At 30.8% G+C, this 13,990-nt stretch overlaps 1 protein-coding gene across 1 annotated transcript; it reads right to left on the bottom strand.

Moving 5' to 3' along the window:
• Positions 1-7,951: 7,951 nt before the first annotated feature.
• Positions 7,952-13,543, bottom strand: LOC130450290 (caspase-3-like). Its single transcript, XM_056788617.1, has 5 exons — positions 12,875-13,543; positions 11,796-12,044; positions 11,217-11,389; positions 10,574-10,706; positions 7,952-8,371 (listed from the first exon to the last, which is right to left on the bottom strand). Exons 1-5 carry the CDS (start codon positions 12,987-12,989, stop codon positions 8,028-8,030), a joined length of 1,014 nt encoding a protein of 337 aa, XP_056644595.1. The 5' UTR covers positions 12,990-13,543; the 3' UTR covers positions 7,952-8,027.
• Between the last annotated feature and the right edge of the window lie 447 nt (positions 13,544-13,990).

The raw sequence follows: 13,990 nt of genomic DNA, 5'->3' as shown, positions 1-13,990 counted from the left end.
AGATTTAGCTTGAAGAGAAAATTCTTGACGAGCCGATTGATTATTTGAAACACTCTATTCGTGCATCGTTGCAATTATTAATTCCTTACGAGACATACTAGTGGTAATAGATTGGTTGATGATCGAAACACGTGGAGCAACAGCTAAATAGATCACGCCAACGCCAACGCGGGTCTAGGATGAAGAGATTTAGCTTGAAGAGAAAATTCTTGACGAGCCGATTGATTATTTGAAGCACTGTATTTGTGCATCGTTGCAATTATTAATTCCTTATGAGACATACTAGTGGCAATAGATTGGTTGATGATCCAATCACGTGGAGCAAAAGCTAAATAGATCACGCCAACGCCAACGCGGGTCCAGGATGAAGAGATTTAGCTTGAAGAGAAAATTCTTGACGAGCCGATTGATTATTTGAAGCACTGTATTTGTGCATCGTTGCAATTATTAATTCCTTATGAGACATACTAGTGGCAATAGATTGGTTGATGATCCAATCACGTGGAGCAAAAGCTAAATAGATCACGCCAACGCCAACGCGGGTCTAGGATGAAGAGATTTAGCTTGAAGAGAAAATTCTTGACGAGCCGATTGATTATTTGAAACACTCTATTTGTGCATCGTTGCAATTATTAATTCCTTATGAGACATACTAGTGGTAATAGATTGGTTGATGATCCAATCACGTGGAGCAAAAGCTAAATAGATCACGCCAACGCCAACGCGGGTCTAGGATGAAGAGATTTAGCTTGAAGAGAAAATTCTTGACGAGCCGATTGATTATTTGAAACACTCTATTTGTGCATCGTTGCAATTATTAATTCCTTATGAGACATACTAGTGGCAATAGATTGGTTGATGATCCAATCACGTGGAGCAAAAGCTAAATAGATCACGCCAACGCCAACGCGGGTCTAGGATGAAGAGATTTAGCTTGAAGAGAAAATTCTTGACGAGCCGATTGATTATTTGAAACACTCTATTTGTGCATCGTTGCAATTATTAATTCCTTATGAGACATACTAGTGGTAATAGATTGGTCGATGATCCAAACACGTGGAGCAACAGCTAAATAGATCACTCCAACGCCAACGCGGGTCCAGGATGAAGAGATTTAGCTTGAAGAGAAAATTCTTGACGAGCCGATTGATTATTTGAAACACTCTATTCGTGCATCGTTGCAATTATTAATTCCTTACGAGACATACTAGTGGTAATAGATTGGTTGATGATCGAAACACGTGGAGCAACAGCTAAATAGATCACGCCAACGCCAACGCGGGTCTAGGATGAAGAGATTTAGCTTGAAGAGAAAATTCTTGACGAGCCGATTGATTATTTGAAGCACTGTATTTGTGCATCGTTGCAATTATTAATTCCTTATGAGACATACTAGTGGCAATAGATTGGTTGATGATCCAATCACGTGGAGCAAAAGCTAAATAGATCACGCCAACGCCAACGCGGGTCCAGGATGAAGAGATTTAGCTTGAAGAGAAAATTCTTGACGAGCCGATTGATTATTTGAAGCACTGTATTTGTGCATCGTTGCAATTATTAATTCCTTATGAGACATACTAGTGGCAATAGATTGGTTGATGATCCAATCACGTGGAGCAAAAGCTAAATAGATCACGCCAACGCCAACGCGGGTCTAGGATGAAGAGATTTAGCTTGAAGAGAAAATTCTTGACGAGCCGATTGATTATTTGAAACACTCTATTTGTGCATCGTTGCAATTATTAATTCCTTATGAGACATACTAGTGGTAATAGATTGGTTGATGATCCAATCACGTGGAGCAAAAGCTAAATAGATCACGCCAACGCCAACGCGGGTCTAGGATGAAGAGATTTAGCTTGAAGAGAAAATTCTTGACGAGCCGATTGATTATTTGAAACACTCTATTTGTGCATCGTTGCAATTATTAATTCCTTATGAGACATACTAGTGGCAATAGATTGGTTGATGATCCAATCACGTGGAGCAAAAGCTAAATAGATCACGCCAACGCCAACGCGGGTCTAGGATGAAGAGATTTAGCTTGAAGAGAAAATTCTTGACGAGCCGATTGATTATTTGAAACACTCTATTTGTGCATCGTTGCAATTATTAATTCCTTATGAGACATACTAGTGGTAATAGATTGGTCGATGATCCAAACACGTGGAGCAACAGCTAAATAGATCACTCCAACGCCAACGCGGGTCCAGGATGAAGAGATTTAGCTTGAAGAGAAAATTCTTGACGAGCCGATTGATTATTTGAAGCACTCTATTTGTGCATCGTTGCAATTATTAATTCCTTATGAGACATACTAGTGGCAATAGATTGGTTGATGATCCAATCACGTGGAGCAAAAGCTAAATAGATCACGCCAACGCCAACGCGGGTCTAGGATGAAGAGATTTAGCTTGAAGAGAAAATTCTTGACGAGCCGATTGATTATTTGAAACACTCTATTTGTGCATCGTTGCAATTATTAATTCCTTATGAGACATACTAGTGGTAATAGATTGGTCGATGATCCAAACACGTGGAGCAACAGCTAAATAGATCACTCCAACGCCAACGCGGGTCCAGGATGAAGAGATTTAGCTTGAAGAGAAAATTCTTGACGAGCCGATTGAATATTTGAAACACTCTATTTGTGCATCGTTGCAATTATTAATTCCTTATGAGACATACTAGTGGTAATAAATTGGTTGATGATCCAATCACGTGGAGCAACAGTTAAAGAGATCACAGAACAACAAATGAACAGAGTAACCGCAAACCAAGCGAAGAACAGTACTTGTACTTGATTAAATCTATAAAACTTTTTTCCCCGGTATTTTTTATTTATTCCTCATATATATTACGCATTTTTTTAAGGGTACCTCTTTGGGTACACTTTTTTTAGCGTTTCGTTAATATAATCTATCTTATCAGATCCTCTTGAAACTGAACTATAATATGATTCAGTTAGTTTTTTTATTGAGAGGCTCAAAAGGTGAAAGAAATAGCTCTTGATGTTTTTACTCAAGTTTGGCCTTTATGAAAATATTATTTGACATTGACAATTATCTAGTACTTCACGAAATAATAGTATTTTTATAATTATTAGATACATATCTTATGAGTAATTTAATGAAAAAAAAGTGTTTCATTCTTCTCGGTATGTTTTCTAGACATCGGCATTGTTTGGCACTTCTTTCTGAGGCATAAATCTTACATAAATAGAAATTCCTTCTCATCAAGGAATTATATGAAGGCAGCATACGAGTTTCTAGGACTTGCTGGTATTGATCTTATCTTGTGGCGTCTTGGACTCACTTTATGATATGTCAGTTTCCTATATTAACCTTAGCTATATAGTTTTCTTGTAGGTATAGTTCATGATGTCTGCAGCCCAAAGGATCTCTTGTGACTTCTTTTCTTGCAGTGACACTGGAAACTCTCAGTGTTTGCAAATGATCTACTCCACCTTTCAAAGTTTAGGATATAAAATTGATGTGACTGCTTCAATTTCTATATTTAATAAGCTCCCAGGCAGCTAGTCTCTCCGACTTAGATTATTCTATCTCATTTTCAAATGTTTTCTCTAGTGTTTTGTAGCTGATTCCACAGAAGATTTCAGGTTATACAAAAAGTTTATCCGCCCTTACTTTAGCAATTCTTTTGATCTTATGACGTTGAAACACTGACAAGATGTTAATCTCCTGTTTGTAATGGTCACATAGAATTTGACATTCTAGTTTCCAGAACTTTATTCATTTTATTTGAGCAAACCGAATTTTTTTATCGGATCTTGGTGTCGTGATACGTTTTCTCCAAAATTTTCCTTTATTTATTAGGAAAAATAGCTGTTTTTCGTACTGATGAAGTTTTGTTTTCAAATATTTGGTTAGGTATTTCATTTTTACCCGAGTGAAGGTGTTCTCGTTGAGAAAAATTCCTTCCTATTGAAATTAACTAAAAGTTATAATAAATATATATTAGAAACCCTTTCACAACTTTTTTCATAGATACATAAGTGAAATCTATAAATTTAAATCATATATTTTATTCCATTATTAACTGTTTTATATAAAATATCTCGATTATTGAATATTTTTCGTGATCTGCCAATCTATTTTCAAATTAGTAAGATATTTGTCATATATTTTGTTCCATTATTAACTGTTTTATATAAAATATCTCGATTATTGAATATTTTTCGTGATCGGCCAATCTATTTTCAAATTAGTAAGATATTTGTCATATATTTTGTTCCATTATTAACTGTTTTATATAAAATATCTCGATTATTGTATATTTTTCGTGATCTGCCAATCTATTTTCAAATTAGTAAGATATTTGTCATATATTTTGTTCCAATATTAACTGTTTTATATAAAATATCTCGATTATTGAATATTTTTCGTGATCTGCCAATCTATTTTCAAATTAGTAAGATATTTGTCATATATTTTGTTCCATTATTAACTGTTTTATATAAAATATCTCGATTATTGTATATTTTTCGTGATCTGCCAATCTATTTTCAAATTAGTAAGATATTTGTCATATATTTTGTTCCAATATTAACTGTTTTATATAAAATATCTCGATTATTGAATATTTTTCGTGATCTGCCAATCTATTTTCAAATTAGTAAGATATTTGTCATATATTTTGTTCCATTATTAACTGTTTTATATAAAATATCTCGATTATTGTATATTTTTCGTGATCTGCCAATCTATTTTCAAATTAGTAAGATATTTGTCATATATTTTGTTCCAATATTAACTGTTTTATATAAAATATCTCGATTATTGAATATTTTTCGTGATCTGCCAATCTATTTTCAAATTAGTAAGATATTTGTCATATATTTTGTTCCAATATTAACTGTTTTATATAAAATATCTCGATTATTGAATATTTTTCGTGATCTGCCAATCTATTTTCAAATTAGTAAGATATTTGTCATATATTTTGTTCCATTATTAACTGTTTTATATAAAATATCTCGATTATTGAATATTTTTCGTGATCTGCCAATCTATTTTCAAATTAGTAAGATATTTGTCATATATTTTGTTCCAATATTAACTGTTTTATATAAAATATCTCGATTATTGTATATTTTTCGTGATCTGCCAATCTATTTTCAAATTAGTAAGATATTTGTCATATATTTTGTTCCAATATTAACTGTTTTATATAAAATATCTCGATTATTGAATATTTTTCGTGATCTGCCAATCTATTTTCAAATTAGTAAGATATTTGTCATATATTTTGTTCCAATATTAACTGTTTTATATAAAATATCTCGATTATTGAATATTTTTCGTGATCTGCCAATCTATTTTCAAATTAGTAAGATATTTGTCATATATTTTGTTCCATTATTAACTGTTTTATATAAAATATCTCGATTATTGTATATTTTTCGTGATCTGCCAATCTATTTTCAAATTAGTAAGATATTTGTCATATATTTTGTTCCAATATTAACTGTTTTATATAAAATATCTCGATTATTGAATATTTTTCGTGATCTGCCAATCTATTTTCAAATTAGTAAGATATTTGTCATATATTTTGTTCCAATATTAACTGTTTTATATAAAATATCTCGATTATTGAATATTTTTCGTGATCTGCCAATCTATTTTCAAATTAGTAAGATATTTGTCATATATTTTGTTCCATTATTAACTGTTTTATATAAAATATCTCGATTATTGAATATTTTTCGTGATCTGCCAATCTATTTTCAAATTAGTAAGATATTTGTCATATATTTTGTTCCATTATTAACTGTTTTATATAAAATATCTCGATTATTGTATATTTTTCGTGATCTGCCAATCTATTTTCAAATTAGTAAGATATTTGTCATATATTTTGTTCCATTATTAACTGTTTTATATAAAATATCTCGATTATTGAATATTTTTCGTGATCCGCCAATCTATTTTCAAATTAGTAAGATATTTGTCATATATTTTGTTCCATTATTAACTGTTTTATATAAAATTTCTCGATTATTGAATATTTTTCGTGATCTGCCAATCTATTTTCAAATTAGTAAGATATTTGTCATATATTTTGTTCCATTATTAACTGTTTTATATAAAATATCTCGATTATTGTATATTTTTCGTGATCGGCCAATCTATTTTCAAATTAGTAAGATATTTGTCATATATTTTGTTCCATTATTAACTGTTTTATATAAAATATCTCGATTATTGTATATTTTTCGTGATCGGCCAATCTATTTTCAAATTAGTAAGATATTTGTCATATATTTTGTTCCATTATTAACTGTTTTATATAAAATTTCTCAATTATTGAATTTTTTTCGTGATCTGCCAATCTATTTTCAAATTAGTAAGATATTTGTCATATATTTTGTTCCAATATTAACTGTTTTATATAAAATATCTCGATTATTGAATATTTTTCGTGATCTGCCAATCTATTTCCAAATTAGTAAGATATTTGTCTTATATAAACGGTATAATAATCATTACAAACATCATTTAACAACTAAATTTCATGAATTAGGGCTGAAAGTTATAAAACGATATCATTTTTTTTACTTTAAAATATTTTTTTTATACGTTTGTCGTTATTTTTATCATATAGATATTGTTTAAATGAACAAAGATTGCGAAATGTCAATAAATTGAATTTAAAAAAAGATTTTCGATACCAAATATGATTATAATTATTAATAATGAGTCACGTTATTTCTATACGAATACAAAAAAAAATCATATCTGATAACCTTGATAAGATCAAATATTTTCTAGGAATTTATATACATAAAGAAAATTTTATCAACATCATTTTTTAAAACTATGACTAGAACCTGTTATTAGTTGAAAATAAAGATTTTTTCTATGGAATCCTGAGATAAACATCGATTTAGATCTTATGTTTTATTTCCTTTGTTTTATTCAAAATCAAAAAACCCTTTTATAATAGGGACGTATTCATATTATTTCAACAACATCTACGATATTTATTGATAAAAATGTTAGATTATAGAGCAAGGAATGAAATAATATTCCTAGTAACCATTTTTTTCATTAATATCATTCTGATCGCAGTGGCCTCAACAATTATCAGTTTGCGTCCTCTTTATATGGACCTTCATTGAAATGGTTAACAAAACAAGTAAATATCCATAAAAATCAAATACTAGTTTACTTAATTTATATAGAAAAAGCTGTTTCGCGTCATCTGCGATCAACCCTAACAAAAGTTCTACAATCGGAAATAATCCTGCATGGAAAGCAATCAATATGCAACCTTCTGGTTTCTGACGAGTTACCAGAAACCAAATCATACATCAAATGCATGCCGGCATATTCAATAAAAGTAAATTCAGCCATAATGAAATTTTAAATAAGACGTGATAATTATTGATGACAGGCTTTGAAAACATCGACAGAAAACTGATATTAATAAATTAAGTAGCTTGCAATTTTTAATTGAATATCACGTACTAGCCTACTGGAATGAAAAATAATTATTATTCTCTTTCAAGTTTTTCCTTATGCCAGTAATATGATCATCGATAGTATGTAATACAAACGTTTATTTATTTATCCGTAAGTTCTCCAAAATGTTTTATTATGTTTCAATACCTCCTGTAAGTGTTTTCAATGAATAATTACAATTTATGTTAATTTTCTTCAGAATGTCTCTTTATGGTATTCGTATGTACAACGATCTAAATATCTACATATCTCCTAAACCATAAATTTGATCGAGTTAATCAAAGAGTAACTTTTCGTTAAAAAATCGATTGAAAAATCAATTTTTGCTATCCTTAGATTGTACAGGCTGTCCCTGTAAAAGTTACGGATTATTAACCATTGGGCATGAGTCTATAATTTAGTCCTGACATATATTTTTCATTATGGAATTTTTTAATATGCGGGATATAAATAAATAACAATAATTCTCAATGATAACTTTTATTATAATGAATAAAATGAAAGTAAACAACTATAAATATATATTTTATCACAAAATAATTATTTCAATTCTTTCTTCTTTTTACCATCGTCGTTCAATTTCTTGTTTATGTCTTTGAGCTCTTTTAATATCTGTTCGTTAGTTTCGATCACTCTTAAAAGCAAATCCCTATCTTTCGATACGTTAAGGTAAAATTTTTTTCTCAAAGTCGATACAAACAGAGGCATTTGTTTGCTATCGATCGCCTTCTCCTTAATTGTGTGATAGTAATTACTAGCGACGCACTTTGACGTCCTTATAATCAGACTGACCACGTCGTCTCGTTTTCCATATATAGAAAAATTCTTACAAAGTTCTTGAATGAACCATGAACCTTGCAAAGAATTTCTAAACGATACGTTACCTGAAACATTTCCCAGTATAAAATAATTATTTTTTCACTTCTACCGACAATTATTTATACTACTAACTTGCTTGTTAATTTGAAGCAGTTGTTGTTTAGTGACAATTTTGTGGATACAACTAAATTCACCGCAGTTTGATGACATAAACTACTGCTGGTCGTTTGAAAATGGAAATTTTATTTGTATCGCTCTGCAAAGCAATATCTTATATATCTTCAAACTATCACTGCAGCATTTAAGAAAAAACTGCAAAAATTAATGAAGATAGCGCTTAAAATTGTTTTCCATAATCCTCTCAAGATTTACTGTCCCTTCTCAAGGAACATCCTACCAAACCTACGGAATTGTTTGCAAAATACTTTATCCGGATGGATGAAGCAGTTCTTGCGAGACCTACTCGTGGTTTATGAGCAACGAGTTCCCTTGAAGTCGCTCAGAACTTCAACTCATTTCTTTGGAGAAGTACAAGCCTTTGGAATCAGCTACCAAGGTAAGTAATTCCCTAGTACTACAACTTGACACTTTTATGCTTGCTTTTTACATAAATAAATCCTTTCCACGCACCTTGTACACCAAAATTTTTTCACTAGAAGACCTCTCTTGCGACAACAAAATTCGCTTCAACCGATCTGCTGGAGTTTAAAAGTTTTGAGAATTTTAATCCCCTTTGCAACATCTTATCTATGCGAAGCCGGATTTTCCGTTTTTCTGCGTTACAAATATCGTCCAAAAATCAACATATATTAAAAAAGAGTGCAGCAGTGATTCCTCTCTTTAAAAAAATGTTTGGAGATCATCAAACTTACCAATCGCATTGATTTTTTTCTTCAATGTATTTTTGTGTGTTGGTGGATTTTAGAATCAGTTTTGAAGCCAACCAATTTGGTTAGCAGACAGAATACCAATCCACTACACTACCAATTTTTGTTTAATGTATCTAAATGTTCACAAATATTTTTGTCATTTCTTTACCGGGTTTCGTATTGGCTGATGTGAAAACTTCCGTTCAATATTATATAAAAAAACTTTTTAAATAGTAAGTTTTAAGTAGTAACTCAATTCCGAAGCTATTTTGACTATTCAATTAAAAAATTCTTAATAATTAAAAAATAAATAAATAAAAATAAAGAAATTAATAATTGGTTTTTAATTCCTAAGAACCAACGTGCTTATCATTGGTACCGTATATTTGATGTTATATTACTAAAGGCGGAGCTCCACACATATGTGTGCCACCGAATATGTGTGCATATATCTTTCCGTTTAATTTAATTGTCTACGTACACGCCACGCCACGCCAACCGTCACGAGTATGCTTCTCTACTCGTCTTTGTATGCCAGTCTATGGAAAAGTTTCATCGCATTGGGTTAAAATCAAAGATTGACTCGAAATGCAACAAGAGTTGCGTCAATATGATTTCCTACATAATATACAAACAAATGTGTACACGATAATATCGGGATGTCGCGTGGCGTGGGGTGGCGTGTAGTGTTTCTAGACGCTTTCGACCTCAAGGCTACTTCTATGCATTTTTTGAGTTAGATGGCACAAATTGACTTTTACCGTATTGGAAAAACGTTTATTAAGATATGAAGAGGACCAGAGCTTGCAGCGCTGCTCGATTTTGATAAATACTTTGTTCTTTACCGACTTTGATAGGAAATATATGTTTATACAACTCTATTAGACCAATTATTTCACGAGAAAACAACTTTTTTATCGTCTGAAATGGTCTAAAATGTTCTGGAAATGTATACAAGTACATTTGTAAGCAAATTCACTGGGTATCGATCCGTTTGAGCACGTGGTAGAGCATTATTTAGAAGAGCATAAGCTGTTAAAAATTCCATTGGGAACAGATATAAGAAGTCATCCTGAACATTGAGGTTGTTTTTTTCTTAAAATCAGAATCAGATTATTTTGAATTTCAATGTACTTTGCATTTTTTTTGCGAAATCAATTCAGTAAATTTCTAGAAAATATGGGATGGCCCGAGAGCTTTATCTGTGTGTGTAGTCACGAATATGATGGTGTTAAGACTTACAAAAATTATATTTCAATAAAAAAATCTTGTTTCCAAAAATATAAAATTAGCAAATTCATTGTTGTTTGTTTTATGTCTTCTTTACTGGCGTTTGTATAAAATATGAATGATTTCGATGTTTTTAGGACAAGAATTATTAAAAAATCTTTATGTCACCTTCTACTGTAGAATATACTATCAACAAATCAGGATATAAGTTGTTTGCTTGGAAAGTACTTGGAGGTACAAGTGATGATGGTTTGAAGGAAGTACTAGCTCCGGTTGTTGACTTCCCTTCTCCTTTGCATGCCTAAAATAACATGAATTCATGTTACCAAAAAGAGAGTAAATGTTTGATTGGCTCTGCAATAACACGGTGAAACCTAATATCTATCAAAGTAGAACATAAATGGTTGAAAAAAGCTAACTACTCGACGTTTTTAGTAGAATCTTGAATAAAAAGAAAGTAATTTACGAAGGACACCAGGATAACTACGATAAAAATAGTCCCAACCACTTGTATGTCGTGGAAACGAGAGGAAAATATTTTTTCAACTTCGAATCGCTATATCTCAGAAATAGAGATAATTAGGAGAAAATACGTGATTAAATTTTATGTAGAAAATTACATGATCTACATTTTTTGTCAAAACTATTTTGCTCTACAAAGTAATATAAACTTTCCACAATCAATTTTATGATAATATTCTTAGTATTGAAATTAATTTTTAATCTACCCTCCAGTACTAATTTAGTTCATCGATTTTTTTCTTAGCTATTATATGATTCGCTAGTTCAGAGTAGTACTCAAAGTAGTTACCTGGAAAACAAACATTTTCGGTTTGTTTTTAAAACTAGGATTTTCTTTAAACTTTCCCCAGATGTCGTGGGCGGCGATTGTTCCATCATAGGTATGCAATCTGTTATGCTCACAACCATGAGATAGATAAAAAAATATTAAACTATTATAACCGCTAAAGTCTTCATCGGCAACTAAAATGATTAATAAATGAAAGAAAATCGATTTTTTTTTGATATTATCTTCAGCAGTTACTATTTGACAAGAAGAAGTACAACCACCAGATTATTGTGCGTCGTAGTCGGTTAGGAATAGCGTCTACGGGGTTCATTCAATTAATAGTTGTAGTTACTAATTGTTCATGAAAAAGCAGTGCAGCTTTGTCAAGTAAAGAAAAAAAACTTCAGATAGACAATGTAAAACGATCTGAACAACATGTTGGAGTTATTAACGCAAATTTTAGTAGATTTGGCAACGTTTTCCAAACTACACATGCCTAAACATACACATAAAGTTTGCATATTTCGATGTTATACTTATTCTTAACAAATAGTAAGAATAAATTTACCTTAAAACTTAATTAGTCAGTTACCAACTTACTATTATTTATTCTATCATGTATCACTTCTGTTGTAGCATCTGGAAGGATATTTTTTTGATCAATATTAAAACCAAGTCTTTGAAAACATATAATTAGTTCGTTAACATCTCTTCGACTTCCTCTTCTTTGTTCTATTTCTTTGTCTAAGAAATTCTCTTGATTTACTATAAAAACCAAGCCCGCTTCATTTCCCGACCGACTGTACTCAAATTTGTCTGTTTTAAAGTGTTTACGTTCCACGAATGGTTCTAGTTTTCAAAACAAAAACATAGACTACTTTACAACAGAAGAAAACCACTACGATTACATCATACGAGGATGGTTCCAGAAGTACCTGGCGCAACAAAGAAAACACAATAGATCGTGTACTTTCTAACATAAAAGTGGGATTTTTCAAGTAACTAGCGCCATCGCTAGGGCAGGCCAGGTACTTCTGGAACCATCCACGTATATACATGAAATAGTAAAAAGTATGAAATGAAATTTGCGGCGTAGAATCAAGGAGTGGTCAAACAGTTAGTTGCTACCATCTTAAGTTGTTATTCAATTGATTATTCAGTACCTACACAACAAAGCACAAATTCCAAAAAAAACTGAGCTCATTTTAACTAGCAGCTCAGTTTAAATCTACATGTTTCAGCTTAAGATTAAACAGTTTCATTATTTTTAATAAACCTTATATATTAACACCATTTAAAGTGTTTTATAGGCTAAGAAAGTACGAGTTTGCTTTTTCTAATATTCATTACACGATTTATTAATTTCTGTTAAGACTTTTTAGTAGAAGCTGCGTAAAAATTAATATTTAATCTAGCAAAAAAGATTTATTACCTAATACGTTTTCAAAATTGAAAAAAACTTGGGATGATGCAAGAAATTGCATCATTGTCGCAAAATAATATTATTGAAATATTTATTTACAACTCCTAGTCAAAAAATAGCAGTTTTCGTAGTCATTACTGACTGTAAACGGCTTTCAAACAAATTATAATTAGTAATAAAACGTCTGACAAAATATTAAAAGAAGGAATAATTGAAAACAGTTTATATAAAATTCTATCTAAATAGACACACGTACCTTGAAAATAATTCAAAATTGTTGATACTTTTGGTGGAATAACAGATATTGACGATTTTCTAGTAACATGTTGCCGCTTTACTTGATTAGGAACCGCATCAGTTTGTGTTGTCATTTTATTACAAACGAAGTTACTGTCATCTTCGAACTAACTGACTGAACTATTCACAATTTTCTTCGAAAAGATACCATATCTTATCTAATCAAATTAATAACATGAAATATACTGCGATTAAAGGACAATGATTGGGGCCACTTTTTATAGCATTTAGATTCAATTTATCTGTGATTTACAATGGCTCTTCGGTTATCAGCATTAATCGAAATACATATAACCAGCAAATAATGCTAAAATGCTACCAAGTAGATATACAGCATTTTTCTTTTCATTATCGATTCATTTGCGTTAGAAAATTTGTGAGTTTGAAAATAATTTATAGATTGAAATCGCCATTTTGTTATTTTATTATTCAAATGCCCGGTATATCGTAGATAAAGGCGATCAGCTGATAGTTGGGTTGTTTATATTCGGTTTTTTGAATCATAATTTTACTCAGGTTTGCGATTTCCACACTTTTCTACATTTTCGATAATAATAATTATTCAAACACTTAAAATCTATTACACAACTGAATTAAGGTGAAAAATCAGAAAAAAAAAATTACGAATGACACTAAAGTGATAAACTGATCATAATCTCGATCTGGGTTACGATCCGCAATCAGCTGATAAGTAAAATATCTCATTCCGGATCATAGAAAGACAATACATCGTATAAGTGAAATCAATGCTCGCGTATTAGGAAAAATTACATTATAAGCATTGATTTTAGTCTTCGGTGTTGCCAGTTTTAGTTTTGTCTTTGTCAAGACCATAGAATTCGAAAAGATCGTATATTTACAAAGTGTAAACAAAATCAATACTCGTCTAGCAGAGGAAATTACATTTTAAACATTTGTTATTATTTGTAAGATTTAGATTTGTCAAGATCAGTCGAAATATGTCAGAATTTCTGGTTTCTAGTTTTTATTATCAATATTATATCAGATCATAGAATGAGAACGCATCGTATAAGTGAAATCAATGCTCGTGTATTAGGGAAAATTACATTATAAA

Source organism: Diorhabda sublineata, chromosome 11 (genome assembly GCF_026230105.1).
Source record: "Diorhabda sublineata isolate icDioSubl1.1 chromosome 11, icDioSubl1.1, whole genome shotgun sequence".
Classification (NCBI taxonomy): Eukaryota; Metazoa; Arthropoda; class Insecta; order Coleoptera; family Chrysomelidae; genus Diorhabda; species Diorhabda sublineata.
This window is presented reverse-complemented; position numbering and strand designations above follow the sequence as displayed.

Coding starts and splice junctions, on each gene's coding strand:
- LOC130450290 (XM_056788617.1), bottom strand. CDS start 12,989: ATGACAACACAAACTGATGCGGTTCCTAATCAAGTAAAGCGGCAACAT. Junction 11,390..11,795: donor ACATGATAGAATAAATAATA/GTAAGTTGGTAA, acceptor TAATCATTTTAG/TTGCCGATGAAGACTTTAGC. Junction 10,707..11,216: donor CGAAAATGTTTGTTTTCCAG/GTAACTACTTTG, acceptor ATGTTATTTTAG/GCATGCAAAGGAGAAGGGAA.